A 23,634-nucleotide genomic window follows, 5' to 3' on the forward strand; every position below is an offset into this window, starting at 1 on the left:
GGTTTTTGTGAAAAATGCTTTCAATATAAGTAGTAGTGTTGCACTGATATGTATATTTCACATTTACCAATACTGATTATTTGCCAATTCCTGTAACCGATATGCTAATATTATAACTGATATTCTTCAGAACAGGGGAGGAAGAGTAAAAGAACAGCTAAAGTTTGTGTACATTGCATTGTAATGATAATGTAATCAATTGCGTGGGTGGCTGAGTATACAAAATCTGCTACAGCTTTGCCACTAACCTCTTTCATGGAAAAGAAAGCCAAGTAGCTATAAAACAGCTAAGCTGGCTTCTCCAACAGTTTTTTAGTGGAATTCCAGGTCTTTGGCGAAAGGTGATCAACTAATTGCATGGATGGCCAATAAATGTACACAGCCTGCTATAGCCTTGCAATCATACTTTTGGTAGACAAACAAGCTTAAACAGTTATAAAATAGTTACAACAAATGTGACAGAATTTTGGAAATCCGTCTATCTACACACAATAGTACTTTTGTAATAAAACGCATTTAAAAACAATGAGTAAAAATGCAAGTTCCAGGAAAAAAAGTAAGTTTTTATCACCTCAATGGTCGGTGAATTAACACTCCAATGGATAAATCCTAAGCATAATCGTATTCACCTATTCACAGGGAGTACAAAACTCCTAGTTTCATCTCCATACAAAAAGGTTACAGACATTTGGTCACATTGACGAAATAATTTACCGATGATCATTCTTCAGTGAATTTCCTTCCTTCTTGAACACGAAAGTATACCTTGGGAAAAAACTACACTTTGGTGGATTCACAAGTTCATGGCTAACACAAGTGTATTTTCTGTCGGTTAAATGTAATGAATTGGACAGAAAATAAGCTCCCGCATGAATACTATTGGTAGTCACGTGAGCCTCTCACGTGACATAGGGTTTAAAAAGGTGTTTTAAGTGTGTAAATACATTCTACGCAACAAGTTCGTACAAGTGGGTTACTGCATGACTGACTGTGTGACTGTCTTGTTCTCGACCACGACGAATTGTTATCTCGAGCTATGTCGCTGGAGGAAGACCGATTCAAACAGATCATGAATGCCATAGCGGCGACCAAATCGGGGATGGAGCAGCAATTCGCCGCGAATCTGCACGAGCTGCGGCAGGAAGTAGCTGCGACGCAGGCAAACTGCTCGCAACAAGTACTGGAGAAGCTCAACCGAAAGTCCTGCACATTTAAGAAGAAAGGCTGCGAGCACCAGTTCGTTTTCAACGATAAGGTGGATGATCGCCTACAAAATGCCCAGAAGCAGTTGGATAAGATCGCTACTGCCGACGACGCCTCGAAGCAAGCCCTGGAGCGGGCCAAGGTGGAGCTAGACAGAGGTAAAGATGAGATCCGCGTCCAGCAGAAACATATCCGGATTGCTGGCCGGTCGGATTGGGCTGTGGTAGCGGAGTACGAGGCTGATGAGCTTGCTGACAACTCCGATGACGAGAAGCGGCTATTCCGTGCCCGAAAGGAGAGATACAGCAAGCGCAAGTGGGCAGCTTCTAGCGGGCCGGCGAAGAAGAAGCAAAGGACCGAAGGGTCGACCAGGTTGGATGATGGCGGAGTACGGAGGGCTCCATTTAAATCCAGGATGACCAGAGCCATTGGGCCATGCTACTCCTGCTCACAGTGGGGCCACTTGGCAAGGTCATGCCCCAGGAACTATCAGCCGTATCCTTTTGATGAACCAGTTGTGAGTGCTGGTGATACAGTGTGGTCAAATTGTAGTATGGTGTCAAGCACAGAGGGCTCTGTGGGGGGTAACAGTGTCACAGAGGTAGACAACCACAGCCCACAGTTGGCTGCTGGTGTGAAAGGGCATGTCCAGAAGCCATGTGCTGATAGCACAGCAAAGCAAATGTCTAATAACCAGGTCACAGGTGTTGACAATTCTGGCCTTGGAACTGGGGACCCTTAGGCAAAGCTAGGGTTTCAGGGCAAACAGCACTGGGACACAGGTCTACCAGTGAGGAGCCTTCGGATTGTTTGGAATCAGTCACACCCAGTGAGTCCAATGAGTGGGAACTTACTAGGTCATGGGAATGGGAAGAACCTGGGCCCTTAGTTGACCATCAGATAGTGGACGTGCAAGGGAGGCTTAAGCAACACCTCCCCTTCTGGACAGAGGTACTTAAAGCTTCACCTACAGTGGTAGATTGGATCCAGTGTGGCTATAGATTACCTCTCCAGTTCACACCAACCCCCTATGAACAAAATAATCACAAGTCCACCAAAGACCACTTTGAGTTTGTTACAGACAAACTCAAAGTGGTCTTTGGTGAACTCAAGAAGGCCTCAACCTGGAGTGCTATTGTGTACAATTATTTGAGGTCACAGCCTGGAGTGCTGTTCTGTATCAACCAATGGGCCCATAGCCTGGAGTGCTGTTGTGCTAGAGCAGTTGAGGTCACAGCCTGGGATGCTGTTGTGTAAGACCGGTGGAGGGCACAGCCTGGAGTGCTGTCTAAGACTGGTGGAGGTCACAGCCTGGAGTGCTGTTGTGTAAGACCAGTGGAGGTCACAGCCTGGAGTGCTGTTGTGTAAGACCGGTGGAGGTCACAGCCTGGAGTGCTGTGTATAAGACAAGGGAGGTCACAGCCTGGAGTGCTGTTGTACAAGACAATGGAAGGCACAGCCTGGAGTGCTATTGTATAAGACCAATGGAGGTCACAGCTTGGAGTACTGTAGAGTAAGACCAATGGAGGTCGCAGCCTGGAGTTCTGCTGGTGGGACCAAGGGAGGTCACGGCCTGGAGTACTGTCGGGTACGGCAGTGGCAATTGCAGATGGGAGTGGCAAGGCTCACGATCAATGGAGATCACAGCCAGGAGATGATGTTGCATTGGTCACATACCGGGAATGCCTGGAGTGATTCAGTCAGGAGCCCTGGTGCTACATATGACTAATACAGGGATAGATAATGTGGATGCTTGTAAGGAGGAAGCCTGTCACCTGGGCCAAAGGTCTGTTAAAGTGGCCCAAAGCCAAAGGCAAGCACACAAACAATGGTATCAGGTATCATGGAGGGTATAAATGGAAGTACACCTGTAGGTAGCTGAAAAATATAATATAAATAAATACAGATGAATAAAATAGAAAGAATAAATGAAATATTGTACTAGTGGGTGCCTGTTGTGTCTATTGCAGAAGTGTTTTCTCAAGGACTCTGGTTGGAGATAAGTGAGCTGCAGGATCCCATGCTGCGAGCACTGGCAGCAAAATTACCAGGCACAGTACTCCACAGTCGGGCAGACTCTACAGTGAAGAAATATTGGTCAGCATTTAGGAGGTGGAAATCTTGGGCTCTGCAGCATAAGTTGCCAGTGCTTCCAGCCAAGGAAGCTCATGTGGCCTTATACCTCCAGTGGATAGGTGAAACAGTAAAATCCAAGTCAGCAGCGGAGGAGGCCTGCAATGCTCGGGCTTGGTTACACTCAACAGCAGGGTTGGTCTCTCCAGTGGCTTCACCTCTGTTTAAAGCCACACTTCAAGGGTTACAGAGGATGCTGGCTAAACCAGTGTGCAAGAAGGCTCCAGCCACAGTTGAGATGCTTGAGCGGATGGTGGTTGATGCGAGGCTGAGTGGTACTTTAGCAGATTTACGGTTGTCTACTGCATGCCTTATTGCATTTGCTGGTTTCCTCAGGTTTAACGAGCTGATTCAGATCAAGGCGGAGGATATATCAATTAGAGATGACTCAATGGTGCTTAAGATCCCCAAAAGTAAAACTGATCGACTCAGAAAAGGAGACGAGGTAATCATTGCCAGAAGTGGTAAGGCAACTTGCCCGGTTGCCAGTTTGCAGGGATACCTCTGAAGAACTGGTACCTCTTTACAAAGTCAAAGTTCCCTGTTCCGGCCTATTTGTAAGACCAAGGCGGGTGAACGCCTGAGAGAGTTGGGTTGTATCAGCTATACTTGCTTGTGGGAACAATTCAAAAAGAAGCTCAGCAAGCTTGGATATAACCCAATGGAATTTGGACTACACAGCATGAGGGCAGGTGGAGGTACGAAGGCAGCTAATGAAGGGATCCCAGACAAGTTGTTTAAACGCCACGGTCGCTGGAAGTCCGACAATGCTAAAGATGGCTATGTGGATGACTCAGTAGAGCGGAGATTACTGGTTACCAAACAGATGGGTTTATGATGTAATGTTGTATAACGCTCTCTTTGTAACCCTAGAGCCTAATGTGTGGCCCACGTTTGGAGGCGGCACAACCCATGTGGTCGTTGTTGTGGTATTAGGGGTGGTAGGGGTAATAGTATGGTGAGGGAGGTGTATTTTCTGTCGGTTGAATGTAATGAATTAGACAGAAAATAAGCTCCCGCATGAATACTATTGGTAGTCACGTGAGCCTCTCTCACATGACATAGGGTTTAAAAAGGTGTTTTAAGTGTGTAAATACATTCTACGCAACGTGTTCGTACAAGTGGGTTACCCCTCCCCTCCCTCCCCATTATAAAGTTGCTATGTTTAATGTGATTTTTTTTCTTGACGTTTTATTTTTATTTTTTATAGATAGCCAAAGACTGAAGGAGTAAAGCAGCATTGCAAACAGTTGACTTTTTTCTTATGCATACACGAGTGGAGTTGTTTTGGTTTTTCCTGGTAGGGAAATAAAAATAAATAAATAATGATAAAGCCTACCAGGTTTTTTACAGTGTGCTGCCTTTGCCTGGGCAGCCACAAATTTATTATTTTGTTTTATTATGATTTTGAGCTAGCCCCCACTCTGATCTTGTGATTGTCAGTCATTTTGTGGTCATAACGTTGAATTTTAATGAACAGTAGCCCACGTTTGGTGGCGGCACAACCCCATTCTAGAGCCTAATATCTGGCCCACGTTTGGTGGCGGCACAACCCATGAGGTCGTTGTTGTGGTATTAGGGGTGGTAGGGGTAATAGTATGGTGAGGGAGTGAGCCAAGATTCAATTCCGTATGCTGTTGAATTAGTAAGTTATTGATGGTTTATGTAAGCACCCGTGGATAATTTTCTCAATAACTTCTGTACATATCAATTTATCTGCTTGTTTTGGTTGTCTAGTGCCATATTTACAGCAATGCTCAACTTATGAAGCTGAAACTTAGCCAGTCCATTCCTCTGTCCCTATAGGTAACAAAGAACAAATAAAATGAATTTTGAAAAAGTGTAGATATTGACGGTTTTCTAAAATTAGCCCACTAATAAATATTTTACCAATGACCACTGCTTTAACCACTTTCTTTACTGTCACATATTTATTACCATATTTTGAAGTAGTACAAATGCTCATCAGATGTAGCTGTCACCAATGTGTACACATGTTATGTACATACAATAACAATATTATGAGATTTGTACACCACATAGTGATAGCTTACCCACTATGGTTCCATTAGATTTGATGAAATCAACATGAAATAAAGAAATACAATTACAAGTCACACATTTTAAAGTGGCACAAAGAACAAATCACATTAAGCTATCATTAATGTGTACACATGTCATGTATGTACATAGTAACAATACATGTACATAGTAACAATAGTAACAATACATGTACATAGTAACAATACGTGTACATGGTAACAATACATGTACATGATAACAATACATGTACATGGTAACAATACATGTACATGGTAACAATACATGTACATGGTAACAATACATGTACATGGTAACAATACATGTACATGGTAACAATACATGTACATGGTAACAATACATGTACATGGTATCAATACATGTACATAGTAACAATACATGTACATGGTATCAATACATGTACATAGTAACAATACATGTACATATTAACAATACATGTACATAATTATATGTTATCACAATTACAAAACTAAGTACGTAGGTAAAAAATTGTGACTTTGCTAAATCCACACAAGTGCTTTATTCATGATCATTAATTTGTTATCACATGTTCACTATTTATGCATATGATTTCTAGGACTGACTGATCACAATCGATACTAAACTAACTATTCACAATAGTGAATACTTCACAATAGTTGAATTACATACATTGTATTGTCCAGTACTCCTATAGGAAGCAAATAAGGTGCTATATAATATGCATTACTGCCACTATCAACCTTGTTTACAGCAAGTGTTATTTTAACACTTGCTTTTGCTTTGAGGTTATGTAATGATGTTCACACCTCAGAAATTTATGGTTAGCCAGGTAGGTTAGCTTACTGTTACAAGGATTCCTAGCCAATTATTGACTTAATCTATATAACAAATAATATTTTAATGCCACTAATGTACAGACATAATATCACAATACCTATTAACAAAATAATTATTGCAATTTCGATAATTTCAAAATTTTGCAATATATTACTAAAACAATAATATTAATTAGCCCAAATGATATCTGCTCAAATTAGTCATTGATGGACAAGCCAGGGAGTGAAAGTGAAGAACACATTAGTGATGTGTGTATATGTTGAGGAACTCAGTATACACAGCTATTATTAGAAGCAAATTTTAGGGAGGGGACTAAGCGGGCTGTAGCTTCCTCTTATAATTATTAACCAGTAAGTTTATCAAAACCAGACTCAATAATTTAAGATTTAATGCTACATCACACTCATGCATACAAGTTCTGAATGTGAAAGGCACAGTTATGTTAGAGCCTTCAGATTCACTGGACACCTCATTGAAGATTGTAGAGTTTCTTACACAAGTAAAAGAGGAGGATGGCTCTTCTGCAGTAGTGGTAGCCAATACTGGGAAGTCAGTTACAGAAAGGTAAGTTGTTGGAGTGGAGTTTGTTATTGCCAAAGATGAACACATACCTGTTGTTAGTGAAGAGTCTCTAGGCAGTAATTCCCCTACTAGATCAAGTACACCTGTTTAGCATCAGCCTACCATCTGAGAAAACAGTTGAACGAATTAAGTGGAGACTGCAACAGATGAGCAAGATGCTGAAAGAGTCTAACAAACTACTGTAAGAAGAGCACCTACTTTTAGAAGATCTGTTAGTGGAATATCATGACATATTTAGTCTAGATGAGGATGAGAGAGGGGAGACTGACCTGATTGAATTTGAGATTGACACCAGTGATGAGGCCCCAAGGAAACAACGTGTGAGAAGAACACATTTTGCTTCCTGCCAAGAGATAGCAAATCAGCTAGAGAGGATGCAGAGAAGTTGAGTGATCACACCATCCAAGAGCTCATGGTCCATTCATGTTGTCTTGGTCAGAAAAAGGGATGGAACACTACGATTGTGTGTAGATTACTGTATTCTTAATTCTGTTACCAAACCCTTTATCAAGAAGCAACGACTTTTTAGACCAGTTGGAAGTGTTTTATGACATTAGATCTTACATCAGGGTATTGGAAAATTAAAGTTCATGAGAACAGCCAAGAGAAGACAGCATTTATTACCCACCAGGGATTCTATGAATTTAGAGTGATGCCATTTGGTGTAATGAATGCACCTGCTGTGTTCCAGCGTTTAATGCAGAGACTATTGCATGAAATACAGTCTGACGGTGGCAAAGAATTTGTATCAGTCAATTTGGATGATGTAATAGTCTTTTCAGAATATTTGCATGATCATGTTGTTCACCTGAGTGCTGTGTTTAATTATTTAAAGAGAGCAGACTTGAAACTCAACCCAAATAAATGCAAATTTGATTGCGATGAGGTAGATTACTTGGGTCATCTGGTGATACCACCTGGATTGAAGCCAAATAACCAGAATTTGGATGCTGTAAGGAATTTCCCCACTCCCATTAACTTGAGGTAGTTGAGACAGTTCCTTGGGCTATTATCTCATTATCGGTGTTTTGTTATGGGTTATGCCATGATTGCTCACCCATTATGTTTACTCACTAACAGTTTTCCAATGCACAGCTGATTGTGAAGTAGCGTTTGAAAGTTTAAGGAGCAGGTTATTAGCAGCATCCGTGCTTGCCTATCCGGATTTCGTTAAGGATCTCATACTAGAGAGTGATGCTAGCAAACAGGGCTTGGGAGCCATACTGTCACAGTATCAAGATGATAAGAAATTACATCCGGTAGCATATGCTAGCCGTTCTGTGTCCACAACTGAGTCCAACTATGCTATCACCAACCTAGATATGTTAGTAGTTTGGGCTGTTACACATTTTAGATATTCACAATGTGAATATCATAGCAGATCATGCAGCTGGTAAGGCCATTTTAGGGAGCCTCTGCTATGTCACAGTTGTACAGTAGTTGTAGTGATTTTGCTCTCTCTTGTGATGAAGACATTGACTGCTACTGTATTGCTTACTTGGGACCTCCTGCAATTATAAGGAGGGTCTTCCATGCTACACTTAGGTTATTATAATTTTGAGCAATGCTAAAAAATTAACCTTATTACACTCAAAATAATGCTTTCAAAATCAAGATCATCCTTTAAGGTTCACAACAACACAATTTATATAAGTTAAACAATTGATAATAAAATAAGTCTTATGAGTGGTGTTTTAAGAATGAACTTGCTTACAGCATGAGGCTCATGTTTACACTAAAAATACAGTTTGACACAAGGCATGTGCATATAGTTTATGCTGTAAAACAGAGGCAACACTTATACAGTCAGTAACATTGTGACCATTTTAAATTTATTATCGTCATGGGTATCTATGGATACAATTTAAATATTGTGATGTGTATAAAGAGCATTGAATACTTTTCATTGCACAATGTTTACTCAAGCTCAAATCAATATCTTGTCATTCTTACAGTGTACATTCATTCTCACTACAAAGTATGATCATGTTTTTATGGCTTTCAGTAGTCTATCACATTTAATATTATAGTCTCTGTACCCTACATCACCATTACACTGCAGAACATGCAGGAACCATTCCCCTTGATCCTCTAATACAGTATGTACAGCCTATATATTACCAACAAAATGTTTCTCATAAATTTTGTCTGTGTAGATTTTTTTAACAGCAGAGTTTGGGAAGATTTTATTCAGGGGATCCATACTATATGGAGATTAACCTCTGCAGGCATTATCACAATGAACGCAGGCACAGGAAAAATATCACATGTATGGGTCATTCCAAATGTGTAACCGGCTGGAATAAAAAGGCCCCTCCCAAAACCCACCCCTAGGACTAGGAGACTATGTTGGAAATGAGTACATAAAAACCAATTACATTAGCGCTGTTATAAGAATGATAATACAATAAAAACTTTCATAAAAAGAGGGAATTAACATTATGGTTGGGATTATTCTATCAGGGAAGGAAATGCACAGACATTGAAGGGAGTCTTGTGTGGTAGACTTGAATCCTTGCAGTGTTCCCAAGCCTCATGCAATTATAGTGGCAGATCTAGAAATTTTCAGAGGGGGATTCGGGTTCAGGAAGTTTTCAATAACTGTGATCCCATACTATCCAGCCAGGGTGAATTGATAGCTCAAAAGCCTATATGGCTACATAGTTCTATTCTGTATACTAGCTAGCAATGAATCATTAAAAAATCACTCCACAACATTGTTTCACAGCTGAATCTCCAATCCAGGCCTTCGCAGAAAATTTTGAAGCAAAAAGCACTTGCATTCATTAAAATGATAATTATTTTAGAGGCGCTTAACACGCTTAAATGCCGTAATGGTATTTTCAATGATTTCAAAGGCTGAAGTATGAAGTTTAGCTAGTAGAAAAAGTACCAATATAATAATACACTATGTAATACTCTAGGTTAGTGCTGGGCGATATAGCTGACGTACGACATATCACGACATAATTTTTTTATATCGTGATACAATAGCTAGAAATTATATCGTGATGTAGCGTACGTGATCTAAGCAGTACAACGTGAGCTCGTAAGGTGGCATCTCCAGTTTCTCCATTACACTTGCTGCACCCACGTCAGCGGTGTGGAATACTGTTGGGTATTTTGTAGGAGGCACTATCTACTTAGATCTGTGTGCAACGGTTGGGACATGTAGGAAGCAGTAGACCAGTGAGAAGAATAGTAGTTCAAAGAGCTACTGTGATTAACCAGCGCCAATTTTCAGCTACTTGAATTTGTAGAAAGATCGAAATACTCTAATAGAGCAGTCAGTGCGATACTCTAATAGAACAGTCAGTAGAATATATAACCATTACTCTATTTATACTGCTTAGTCTAAGCTATTTTGGTATTAAAAAAGAAAGAGACTGTGTATGTAAAAAAGCCTCCAGATGCCATTCAAAGCATCTGTTTAAAAAAAAATCCCCTGGGAAGCATGCCCCTCCTAGTGCTTTGCACATGTAGTTATTGTAAACTGATAATCTCTAAATATCATAATAGATCAAGATGATGAAGGTATTTGAGATTATGTTGTAGGTAATAAATCACAAATTACAATAGTGGGATGCGTTAATGCTATTGGCCAAGCAATGCCACCATTTATCATTTTTGATGTAAAAATCTTAATATGGATTGGACTGAGAAGGAGGTCCGTGGTACCACCTATGGATTAAGTGAAAATGAATGGATTGATATGGAGCTTTTTAAACTATGGTTTTTCAATCACCTCCTGTGTCATGCTGGAGCAAATTGACCCTGAGAATCTGCTTGATGGCCATAGTTCCCACTACAATCTAGAAGCTATCACCCTGTCAAGAGAAAATAGTGTCATTATATTCACTCTTGTGTCACATACCGCACATGAATTGTAACCCCTTGGCACAGCTGTTTTTGGACGGTTAAAAAACACTGGTATGAAGAGTGCCATATGTTTGTCCAATCACATCAAGGAAGAATCATAACAAAATACCACTTTAACGAGGTCTTTGCTAAAGCATGGCTGAAAAGTATGGTGCCAGCTAATATAATTAGTGGTTTTAAAACCTGTGGGATTTGTCCGTTCAATCCAAAGGCAGTTTTAGATCATGATCCTACCAAGGAGAAGTCTACGGAAGTTGATACTTTGTCAATCACCAGTTCACAAGGCAAACACAGCACTAGTGAAGCAGCAACTTTTACTGCAGAAGAAGAGGCTCTTTTTGTTAGACGGTATAATAATGGATATAACATACCTGATCCTCGCTATGTAGAACTAAATCATCCTGAAGATAGATTGATTGACCACTTTGAAAACGTAACACCTTTAGAACTCTGCAATATGGATTCAGGTTTGCCTCCAGTCACAGAAGTGCTGTTACAATCCCTACTGCCCTGCCTTCAGAAAGTTCAAGCTTAATGTCAAAGACTGAACCTTTATCTCCTCATTCAAGTACACCTGCTACTATACCAGACTCTAATCACACTTCAGGAACTTTGCCATTCATGTTGACTGCATCAGCAAAACTGCTCTAGATGAATCTGGAGAAGAAAAGATATCTTCTAACTGTGTAGTTTAGTGTTCATAGTGTCATTACGCTTTGATAATACGTTTGTTATTGAATTTTATCTCTGTTGTTACGTGTGTTATTAACTTTTCAATTATACACAAATGTACGTGGGTGATAAGACAGTATATCGATATCGTAGCTGTAGTGGTAAAAAATAGTGATGGGCTTCTGTGATGAAAATTCCAAGGAGGTGACGATAATAAAGCACAGAAGAATGTACAGGGTTACGATAATACGTACCGGGTGACAATAAATGGTTAATCGCACTTGCTAGCTCTGTCGATAGTAACTTCAAGTATGAAACGAATATCAAGCCGATTTTTCTTGTGCAAAGGATCGATAAAGTGCTTTACCAGCATGCAAAAAGTACTGGCTGTATTTTGTTGTGCTACGGAAGGACACCCAGGTGAACAAGTTCGTGCCAATAATTGGCAGATTACGCTATTTGTCTCTGTTTAAAATGATATTGATAACTTTTGCCCAGTACTTTTATGGTTTGGTTACCTCAGCCAAATTGTGATCATTAATTGTTAGCTTTTTGAGTATGCCATGCAGTCAAAGTTGAAACTATCCACTTATGCATTGCATCTACAGTAGGTAAATACATGGCTTCCAAAGAATATGCAATAAAGGAAATAGTGCATGAAAGTGCATTACAGTTCTTGTGAACATACGTATGATGAGTAGGCATTCTTGTACAGTAGTTACCGTTTAAAGAGTGCACACGATTTCACTTATGTTAAAGCTTGCATCAAATCTTCCAAATTCCACACAGGTATTTCCTGTTTTGCATAAAATGAGTGTGTATTATAATTCTGGACTGTTGTATGGAGTGTGCATTATACTTCTTTGATCAAGAGTGAATCAATGACACTGTGGTAATGATACAACAGTATGGTGGCATTGTTATACAGAGGTGGATTTAGGATTTTAAAAAGGGGTTTTTTGAAAGTTGGTATAGCTGAAAAAGACATCTGATGACATTTCTTCAGACACTTTGAGATTTTAGAAGCTCTGAGATTGGATTTTTAGTTAGCAATTACAATAAATCCAATTCATTAAACTGTAAATACTATAGCTAACTATAGGGCAAAGATGGTGACTATAAGTGTAGCTTTGATTGCTCTATTAGAGTAGTTACTTAACTGCTCTATTAGAGTATCTTGATCATTTCTAATGCAGTGGGAGATGGAAAGTAAAGTGCTGCTGAGGGTGTAATAGCTATAAATGGTGTTAGTTAAGTGTAGCTGCAAAGGAGGCTTCTGTCGAAACTCCCAAAAAACCTGCAACTGTTGTATAAGGAAATTCACTGGGCTTTCTTATGTTGTATATAACATGCTAGAGAGAGTATGGTGACAATGCTTCTACTTTTGTGTATGTTGCATGTACTGTACAAAATACATAATAGTTTGTATTGGACAAGGAATCTCAAGGAATAACAAGGCCAATTTGTTTGACCAAGGTGAGGATGTGAAAGGGAGAACTTTAATGTGTAATTCTGCAGAATTAATGCAGAATTTATGGTAAGCTCAGTATTCTGTGTAAAAATAGATTACCTGAATATGGTTTCATTTGATAAAATGTACAGACAAGTTTTGATATGTATGATAAAGGACCAAACTATTTGTATAATACATACATATTTACACTGTAGAGCTCTGATTTAATATTTATAAGTATATAAATGCTCTAGTAACTTTAACCACCCCAAAAACACCTTCGCTGTAAAAAAGGCGCACCCAAGAAACTACAAGTACCTGGAACCCAATGTAAAAAAACAAAAAGAAAACAGCTCAGCTGAAGTGAAAAGTAACTGGTAACTTAAAGAGCTGATATCTGAAGCGGCCAAGAATACAATTACTAAAGTTTAATCCATGCAAGAATACCTTGGCTATAAAACAGGTGTGTACATGAAAGTAACTGGCAACTGTAATAGCTGATATCTGAAGCGGCCAAGAATGAATGGTCATATGTGACCCGGTCTGCGAAAAGGGCTCTTATAGCCTTTCCAATTATCCATGTTTGGCTAATCATAACTCCTAATCTACTAAAGCTATCACCATGTAATTACACCCACAGCTACTGCCAGGTTAGGGTTGTTGAGTGACCAAATTGTAGGCTTGTACTATATTCACCAGTCAAGTTATGGGTTACCATATATATGCAATTGGAAAGGCTATAAGAGCCCTTTTCGCAGACCGGGTCACATATACAACTAATTCAAAAATTAAACACTGAACCTTTATAATTCAGCTGTGTTCTATATTCACTCTTGCTGCATCGTAAAGTAACTTCTTTTAACTCTAATTGGCTGGTAATTTGGCCGCCTTTTTTTGCTCTATTATACTGATGATTGAAAAAGGCGGCCAAATTACCAGCCAATTAGAGTTAAAAGAAGTTACTTTACGATGCAGCAAGAGTGAATATAGAACACAGCTGAATTATAAAGGTTCAGTGTTAAATTTTTGAATAAGTTGTATATGACCATTCATTCTTGGCCACTTCAGATATCAGCCATTACAGTTGCCAGTTACTTTCATGTACACACCTGTTTTATAGCCAAGGTGTTCTTGCGTGGATTAAACTTTAGTAATTGTAGTCTTGGCCGCTTCAGATATCAGCTCTTTAAGTTACCAGTTACTTTTCACTTCAGCTGAGCTGTTTTCTTTTTGTTTTTTTACATTGGGTTCCAGGTACTTGTAGTTTCTTGGGCGTGCCTTTTTTACAGCGAAGGTGTTTTTGGGGTGGATATCACTCATTTTTGTCAGTGGTAGACTCTACATTTGGTTTAAAAGGTTATTTTTTTTGGAAATGAGCAATTAACATTAATGCAGAATATTATTTTGGAGAGTCAGTAAAATCCATACATAATAATGATTGTTTTATAACACCGTAAATTCGGAAGTATGAATTTACGGTGTAGTATGACTGTTCTATTAGAGTAAATCTATCTTTACTGCCTGCATGTGACGAATATATCTCATATCTGTGCATGTTAAATGCTTCAGACACCTAATTAAACTTGCAAGTGACTAATTAGTTTACAGTTGCTACACAGCTATAAATACATTTGTAATTGTTATCACCATAATCATTTATCATGTTATAACCATTTTTTATTATTTTGGTCACAACTTCAGGATTAGAGCAGCAGAGAAAGGAATAGAGGACTCAACCATCAAGACTTGTTTATGGGAGATGGAACAGTATTGCGATGGACAATGCCGGTACTAACCCCTCAAGGGTGTTGCAGTACAGTATAGATGCAAGACCAGAGCCTCGATCGTCACCTTTTGACTGTGGTCACAACTTCAGGATTGGAGCAGCAGAGAAAGGAATGGAGGACTCAATCATCAAGACTCGGGGAGATGGAATAGTATTGCCAAGGATAATGCCAGTACTAACCCCTCAAGGTTGCCACATTGCAGTATCGATACAACCACTCCAACTAGTGCATAAGAACAGAGCCTCGATCATCACCTTTTGACTGAAATTTTTATACTTGATGAAGCAATTAAAACAAAAAAGTTGTAGTACTTATACTTTCCTGAGGGAGCATGCCCCTAGAGTCCCAGACTCCCTTGCCTGTTCAGCAGAATAATAGGATTGAGCCTTACTACCACTTTCACCTTTATTCTTGGCCCAGATGTACATATCAGCAACATAATACAGTAGCTGTAGATAATGCCCCTAGGCAGAGCTATAGGGGTGAGAATTTTTCCCTACTATCAAACTATCACAGTAGTTCTTCTCGCAGTTCTTTGCCTGGCCATCATCAACTGCTGTCAAAACATTAGTGTCGTCCCCCAGACCCTTCCTCAAGCATGCTTATCACACAAAAATAACTTAGTTTAGCAGTGCACAAACAATTATTGACAGCATATGTACACTTACCGCATTGTTCAACCATGTATACCACCAGAATCCACCGGATTGACAACTAACACGTGATCTATTTAGGGGAAATCTCGTGGAAAGTCCCTAATTACCTTAAGCGGACACTCGTGATACGTGATTTTAAATTGAATGGTTTAAGAATGTAACTAGATGGTGAGGCGTACTTTAATCGGCTCGCCTTTAATGAGAAACTCGAGCCCCTCGTGAGAAACTACATCGCTTGAGCAACGCTTGAAGAAGTAAGAGTCAAGAATACTGATTGAGGTACTCTATGATATATGCCGGTCTTGAATAATAACGAAACGAGGAGTGAAGTTTGTGTAACGTGTCACATCACCACACACTGATTCACCGTGTTTGTGCGATAGGGTTTATGGACCTGTCCACCAGATGCTGAAAGGAAATTTATTCCACCACATGTTGAAAGGAAATTCATTCCAACTTGTGAAGTTATTGATATACTCATTGTTGGGGTCCATGGGGACATCAATGATCATTTACCAGTCAGCTGTAAGTAATGTCACAACAGAAGGAAAGGAACCATTTCCATACCCCGGCTATGGCATACTGATTTTCCTGGTCAGTTTATGTACACTCAACCACAGATCGAAATGTAGAACTTTGGTTGCAGGTGGAAAATAAACACCTTTTTACTCAGTTACAAGAGATTCACCCAGCTGGGATAAAATGTTGAAGTGAATGTCATTAGTACTAACTTGTTCATCAGGTATTGGACAATTCCAAGTGTCCAGATTATGTAGTTATCCTCATGTTCAAGTTTACACGTTTAGGCAAGTTCCACAACGTCCTATAATCTATTATTATATCAGTGTGGAATAATGCTTACATAATATTTTTCATATTCCAGGCTTTAGGTGTATTGTATTTAACATCTGCTTGTTGGTTTTTGCAGGCCATCTGGTCATACTGATTTATCCACTAGCAGTTGAATGTGATCATGGTACATATGTAAGTTGAGACCATGCAAGAACAAAGATACAGGTGTCATGAATTTCAGGTCAGTTAACGTTCAGAGGAATTGTATTATTGCAATTGTTCTTTTTGTAGTTATCAATTATCAGTGACCAGTTTGTGATAGCGTACTTTTGTTTGACCAATGACCTAATGTTCTGGTTTACATGCTTACCCAACAGTTATGTTACTCACTTAACTTGCATATGGGATATATATATTTTTTAGTTCATTTTGATTATCCATCCTTTATTGGTACAGCCTGGCATATTGATTTTTTGCACATTCTCTTTTTAATTCAGTGCCTGCTGGATTGTTTCGTCAGATATTGAAACAGGTGTCTTTGGTGTTGCGACCGATGCTCCAGGTCAGTTTGCATGTGTGTTTAATTTAAGGTTGACTTCAGTGCCTGCTTATTCTTTTACAGGTCTCGGTATCGAGTGTCATGAATTTCAGGTCAGTTGACGTACAGAAGAATTGTATTATTGCAATTGTTGTTTTTGTAGTTATCAATTATCACTGTATACTAGTGATGTGATTTGCAGGTCAGTCTACTCAGATGTATCGGGTATAGTGTTGATGGGTTCAAACAAATATCCAGTGTAGACTGTAGTGGCATCAAGGGTGCTAATTTCTAGGTCAGTTTACATGTTGTGATGTTAGTGATTTTTTCCTAGTACCCAGATGTTAAGTGTATTGTATTTAATGCCTACCTGTTATGTTTTTAAATTATGGTATATCAGTGTAGACAGTACAACAGTAAGCCTTCTGTGTTGTAGTAACTATTTGTTTCATAATTATGCTGTTGTCCTGGAATGGCACAATTTTTGGGCAACCAGTGTGAAGTCCAGTGGTACAAACATTGTATTATGACCAAGTTGTGATAGCGTACTTTTGTTTGACTAATGTCCTAATGTTCAGGTTTGACATGCTTACCCAACAGTTATGTTATTCATTCACTTAGCCTGGGATATAATTTTTGTTCATTTTGATTATCCATGCTATTATTGATACAGCCCGGCATATTGATTTTTTGTACATTCTCTTTTAATTCAGTGCCTGCTGGATTGTGTCATCAGATATCAAAACAAGTGTTTTTGGTGTTGCGACCAATGTTCCAGGTCAGTTGCATGAGTGTTTAATTTAAGGTTAACTTCAGTGCCTGCTTATTCTTTTACAGGTCTCAGTATCGTCATGCTGATGTACAAGAAATCATCACTATTGTTGGAACTATTTTTAGTCAAGTCTTGATGTGATGTTGATTAATGTTGTTACACATTGTTGTATGTTTACCATATGGCAAGAAATTTTCATGGCCATCATGAAATTTGAATATTGTGTAAGTTGTGTGGAACAACCCCAACTCATACATGGTCACTGGCAAACCACGAACCACATTCGAGCCACAACACCACCAACCACATTCGAGCAATCCATTACAAAATTTTGTTGCACCATTTGTGTGTGCATAATACTTAATGAAAGCCACAACACAAGCTACATGGTAAACACTACATAGAGGTGGTAACCCCTAAAAGCTTGTTACCTTTTGTATTCACCTTATCGGCCTTTGTGGTTAATCTATTAAAAATTACATGTAAATAGAGAATTGAAGAGTACGCTTAAAGCACCTTCGCTAGTGATTTTGTTCTTCACACCATAAGACAACTGGCGATTTATAAACGCTCGCATCGGGTGTGGCACTAAATGGAATTTAAAAGATTTCTGCTTAAAACGCCATCCCTAGGGAACTTACGGTTCAGCACGTTGTCACAACTTGTTTATCAGGCATTAGAGTTTGTGTCCACGTCGTGCCTTTAAAAGTTATTGTAGGGATTAGAGGTTTGATTGAAGAAAATACACGTATAGGCAAACCAGGATTGGATAATGTCAGTGCTAGATGAACTATACAAACACGACTATGTTGACTGGTATAACGTGACAGTAGTTGTAACATAAGGTAGAGAAATAAAGTGAAATACGCCTATTTGTTATTTTGCGATGGTTACTTTTTTATTTTAGCGAGGTCACAAGAAAACTATGATGATGATGACGACTCCTAAAGATTTTTTTATCACGTAACGCAATACAAATCTATTGAGAGATGTTGCGTAATCTAGGGCTAATATTGTGAAACAGGCCCTACACGTAAATAACTCACAGTAGTGGCAGCGTGTCTTTTAATTGGGCGTGCGCTTTGTAGTTTCTTGGCCGCGCGACTCACTACCGTGAGTCTTGATAATCTTGCCAGAATCAGTGCCAACAGACAAGACTTACTGTATAAGCTAGCTTGCCTCATGCTGACCAGAATTCCTTGGTTTCCATGCACTGATTTTTAGGGCAATCTAAGCAAATTCAAGCCGTGGTATTGTGAAAGATGCATGAGTAGATTAGGCCAGTTTAGGAGTTCAAACATTCGAAATTATTTATCCAGGATGATGAACGTATTTAGAATGATGCATGCATGCATGCAGTCAACTTAGAATTGACCAGAGTAGTATTTCAAGCCTCAAACATCTGAAACACTTAGTTTACTGAACATCTAAAGTGCTACATGTGACTAATAATTGATCAAACTGCTGGAGGGCAGTCATCCAAAGACATTGAGTATTCATTAGTCTATTACTGTTATGATTGCAACCATTGATTAATTTGTTGATAGTTTGGTGGTGACCACCGGCCAAACCCTAACATTCAATGGGGTATTATCATTAGTCAGAAAATTTACGCATAATTTCCTTTGATGTCTAGAGGTTGTCTCCGGTGTAATGATGGCCAATCCAACTGATCTAAGCAACAGTCAGATGATCTGGACCATTGTTTGCAAGCAGAATTCCAACGGCTTCCGCAAACTCATCTGGCTACCCTGCGCTGAACATTTTTCAGCTATTTGATGTCACCAGATGAGTGCAGGTACCATACTGGAGAAACATACTCCAGTGTAGGACGGACAATACATTTATAGACTGCAGCTTTAACAGAAGATGGACATGTATAAAGAGAATGCCGAAAAATATTTAAGGATCTAGTTGCCTTTGCAGTGGTATACTTGACATGGTCCGACCACTTAAGGTGGGAATTGATCAAGATATTGTACAACAGATTTGGTGGATAAAAGATGATTATTTAATCTGTAGCTTGCAGGAGGAAGTGAATGTTTATAAGAAATGCAGATTGTCTCACATTTAGAAGGATTTAAGCTCAGTTGCCATTTATGAGACCATTCAAAAACTTTTGACAAATCAACTTGAAGCATATCTTGGTCTGACGAAAATACAATTTCCTTGTAGAGGGTTATGTCATCTGCAAACATTAGAACTGAACTATGAGAAATAGATTGGTAGATATCATCAATGTACAATAAAAACAATAGAGGCCCAAGAACAGATCCCTGGGGCACTCCAGATAATACAGGTAGCCAGTTTGAAAATGATCCATTAATAATCACCCTCTGAGACCTCTTGGTAAGGAAATACTTTAGCCATCGTAGGAGATCACCTTTGATTCCTAAACATTCAAGTTTTAATAATAAACGGGAGTGAGGCACAGAGTCAAAGGCTTTAGCTAGGTCAAGAAAAATACAGTGTACTGAGTGACGCCTTTCCAGACAAGCTGCCCAATCATGAATTGTTGTCAGTAACAGACTGACAGTGGAACAATGACCATGGAAACCATGCTGATAGTTACTGATAAGATTGTGAGACTCCAATGCTTTTAAAAGTTGACAATGAATTAATCTCTCCATTACTTTAATTACAATTGATGTTAAACTAATTGGGCAGTAGTTGGATGAAAGATGACTATCACCTTTTTTATAAACTGGTACAATGTTAGCTGTAACTCAATCCCTGGGTAAAGACCCAGTGGAGAGGGAAAATTGAAATAATTTGCTGAGTGGTGCAGCAAGAAAATCAGCACCTATTTGAAGTAAATAGGCATGCAGGAACACAGTCAGGATCATAGGCTTTGTCTTTCTGGAGATTTACTAGCTCCTGATGAACTTCATCCATAGAAAAATCTATTGAATTGATCAGTTCAGGGTGGACTTCCAAGATTGACGCAGTTCAGAGAGACTGTTGTTATCTTCAACAGTAAAGACAGAATGAAAGAATTGGTTGAAAATGTTGGCCTTGCTACTATCATTTGAGACTGATGAATCATTATGTTTGAGAGGTGGAATTGGATGACGACGGCCCTTTATGGAATTAAGAAAATTCCAAAATTTCTTAGAGTTAGCAAAATATGACTTTGACAAATTGGTTACATGATCTGATGTGTCTTTTCTGGTTTGAGAGTGAACCAAGTTACTAATGGCTTTATACTTGGCTTTCAACAAATCAGATCCAAGACATTTCATTTGGTGATAAACACGGCGTTTAACTCTTATCAAATGCAAAGTAGCTGATGTAAACCATTGCTTCATTTTAGACTGTTTCCATTTGACAGTAGAAATGACTGAAGTAGCTGTAGAGAAAAATAAGTCTTTCCAGTATTGCCAAGCGTATTCTATACCATTATCAGTGGGAATACAGTTACAAGGAATATGTGATAAGACTTCCTGAAATTCATGAAGATCAGCTTTAGAGTAGTTCAATAAAACTCGGCTGGATTGTACAATATCGTCTGAAGACACAGACAAGTCAAACTCTACAGCATCATGATCAGATCCCGGCAAGTTATCAACAACTCTTACATTAGACACACAACTGGGATTGTTAGTAAGGATCAAGTCAAGGATATGATCACCTCTAGTTGGTGAAGAAACTAGTTGAGTCAGAAAATTATCATGAACAAGAGAACAAATTGTAGAATTAACAGGTGATGAAACAGTGGGAGTAGCAAGAGACCAGTCAATATTTGGAACATTAAAATCTCCACATAGAACAATAGAGTACTTGCCAGGAATGGTTGAAATGGCAGCATTCATTTCTTCTAAAATTGTAGCATCAGAATTTGGTGGATGATAGAATACACCAAACAATACTGGACCATCTCTAGTTTGAATTTGAATCCAAAACATTTCACAATGTGTTTCAAGGTCAGTTCTTCTAATGGCAGGAATTGAGGATTTAATAAAAATGAGTACTCCCGGCACCACCATGTCGATCACGATCTCTACGAAAAGGTGTATATTGAGGTGGGCAAAGTTGAGAGCTTAAAATGGTATCATCTAAGAAAGTTTCTGTCACAGCAACAATATCAACACTGCTTGATGATAAATAACCCAGTAGATCATATTGTTTAGGAAACAAACTTCTGGCATTGAGACAAACACACTGTAAATCATGTTTATGAGGCTGACAGGAAACATCCATATCACTGTGAATGCAGACACCACAAAACCATGGGTCTGAAGAAGGATTGTGAACCATGTCATCATATGCCGTTTCTGTAGTATATTGATCACAACTCACATGGATCCATTTATTACATCCATCACAGCAAATAGCCTTGTCATCATCAGAAACCTGCTTTCCACACAATCCACAAGGAAAAATATCTGGTCCTGGGTTTAGGTGAATATCCCTGCAGAGAGATAGTAGTAGCTGAACAAAACTAGGACGTGCCTTCCAATTAATGAGCACCACACGAGGTGAATGAAATTCACTATAAACGCAAAGTAAGACTGAATTATAGTGTCACCAAACACAACTGCTTCTCTAGTAGGGAAGATCTGGGTCCGCCACAACATAAGTATCACCAATAGAACCCAACACAAAAAATGTCCAACCGCCATTATGCCTTCTTTTTTTTTTGAGTAATATTGTTAACACTAATGGCCAAATCAATTAAGTGCTACGCCTAGTGTCTGGATATCGCCATGTGACTATACAATCAAAAGAACAATACCAACTAACCTGTGACCTTCTTCATTCAGTAAAACAACGAAGTATCTTCTTTCCCAAGTCCATGGCCTATGCTTTGGCTCACTTTACAAAATTAAAACCCACTATCGATCCTGTAAAGTGTCGCTATATTAAAGCAGAGGAGATCACACAATTTGATCAAAGAAATCAGATGATTTCTGAGAATGCTTGGAATACAGTAATGAAAATAGGAGGTAGCATATACAAGTTATATCACTCCTAGGAGGGATATAAGTAATAGTTGTAACACACTCATGAGGTTTGTATCTGATTTGTAAACACGACACCCTCGGGTGTCATGTTTACAAATCAGATACAAACCAAATGGGTGTGTTCTAACTGATTTGTGGTATGGGACATGTGCAAATCAAAGGCACCCATTTGTAACGTGGAAGGAGCATGAATGCAAGGCTAATATTGGCTACCGCTGAGCGCTGTGTACAAGGAACGATTTGACTCATCAATTACTGTCTTGATGGTTAGTTAATTCATTGTTAGCTAGTTTATTCATTGGTAGCGCATTTGTTATGCAGCGCGAGGTGCCATCATCGATGCCAATCACTACAGTCATTGTACAGCTTCCAAATAATTTAGACGGGTGTAACTGAAGTGTCTGATATTCATTGTTGAGTGGTGCAATGCTACAATAGTCTTGGTTAGCTTAATTTCTTGGCGAACGAGTGTGTGGTAGATTATCGGGCTCAGCCCAGTGGTTGTACTGCTTCCCATTCATTTAGACGAGTGCAGTGTTGTGTGTTCATTCGTTCCAGAGCGATTTACCTCCTTGTCAGTCCTGGACATTATTAGCCTTGCATTGTGACTTCTTGTGTTGGTCTGGTGTTTGGTTTCATTTTAAGTCTTTGAACTAATTAGTGGCCAGACTGTGTGGCCAAAAGGAGGTACTTACATAGTCATGTTACAATTATTTGTAAACTGGTTTACAACTGATTTGTAACACTGGCGCCAGCCTTTGATCTGCCCACGCACCATACTACAACTTGTATATACTACCTCCATTTCTCATTAATGCATTCCTGAGCACCGATAACAGTGCTATTATACCATTTATACACCTTCTTTTCCCTTTGAAGTGAGGTGTGAAAGTGGTATATACTGTAATTGTACATGTAGTATGGTGCGTGGGCAGATCAAAGGCTGCCGACAGTGTTACAAATCAGTTGTAAACCTGTTTACAAATAATTGTAGCAGGGCTAAGTACCTCCTTTAGGCCACACAGTCTGGCCACTAATTAGTTCAAAGACTTTAAATGAAACCAAACACCAGACCAACACAGGAAGTCACAATGCAAGGCTAATAATGTCCAGGACTGACAAGGAGGTAAATCGCTCTGGAACGAATGAACACACAACACTGCACTTGTCTGAATGAATGGGAAGCAGTACAACCACTGAACTGAGCCCGATAATCTACCACACTCTCGTTCGCCAATAAATTAAGCTAACCAAGACTATTGTAGCATTGCACCACTCAACAATGAATATCAGACACTTCAGTTACACCCGTCTAAATTATTT

The 23,634-nt window shown here is 39.1% G+C and overlaps 2 protein-coding genes and 1 long non-coding RNA gene across 4 annotated transcripts; 2 read left to right on the plus strand and 1 right to left on the minus strand.

Moving 5' to 3' along the window:
• The first annotated feature begins 2,725 nt into the window (after positions 1–2,725).
• LOC136246343 (integrase/recombinase xerD homolog) lies at positions 2,726–3,844 on the plus strand. Its single transcript, XM_066037735.1, has 2 exons — positions 2,726–2,915; positions 3,174–3,844. The coding sequence occupies exons 1-2, from the start codon at positions 2,726–2,728 to the stop codon at positions 3,842–3,844; spliced, it is 861 nt and encodes a 286-aa protein (XP_065893807.1).
• An 11,667-nt stretch (positions 3,845–15,511) lies between these two features.
• Positions 15,512–17,575, plus strand: LOC136246396 (uncharacterized). Of its 2 annotated transcripts, XR_010696387.1 has the most exons (8): positions 15,512–15,839; positions 15,892–16,051; positions 16,174–16,278; positions 16,535–16,599; positions 16,660–16,688; positions 16,778–16,870; positions 17,289–17,353; positions 17,413–17,575. It is a non-coding gene; the product is annotated as an uncharacterized lncRNA (long non-coding RNA). The 2 variants fall into 2 exon arrangements; XR_010696386.1 differs by having other exon boundaries at positions 15,512–16,051.
• A 2,687-nt stretch (positions 17,576–20,262) lies between these two features.
• LOC136246344 (uncharacterized) lies at positions 20,263–21,333 on the minus strand. Its single transcript, XM_066037737.1, has one exon. The coding sequence runs from the start codon at positions 21,331–21,333 to the stop codon at positions 20,263–20,265; it is 1,071 nt and encodes a 356-aa protein (XP_065893809.1).
• Between the last annotated feature and the right edge of the window lie 2,301 nt (positions 21,334–23,634).

Source organism: Dysidea avara, chromosome 2 (genome assembly GCF_963678975.1).
Source record: "Dysidea avara chromosome 2, odDysAvar1.4, whole genome shotgun sequence".
Lineage (NCBI taxonomy): Eukaryota > Metazoa > Porifera > Demospongiae > Dictyoceratida > Dysideidae > Dysidea > Dysidea avara.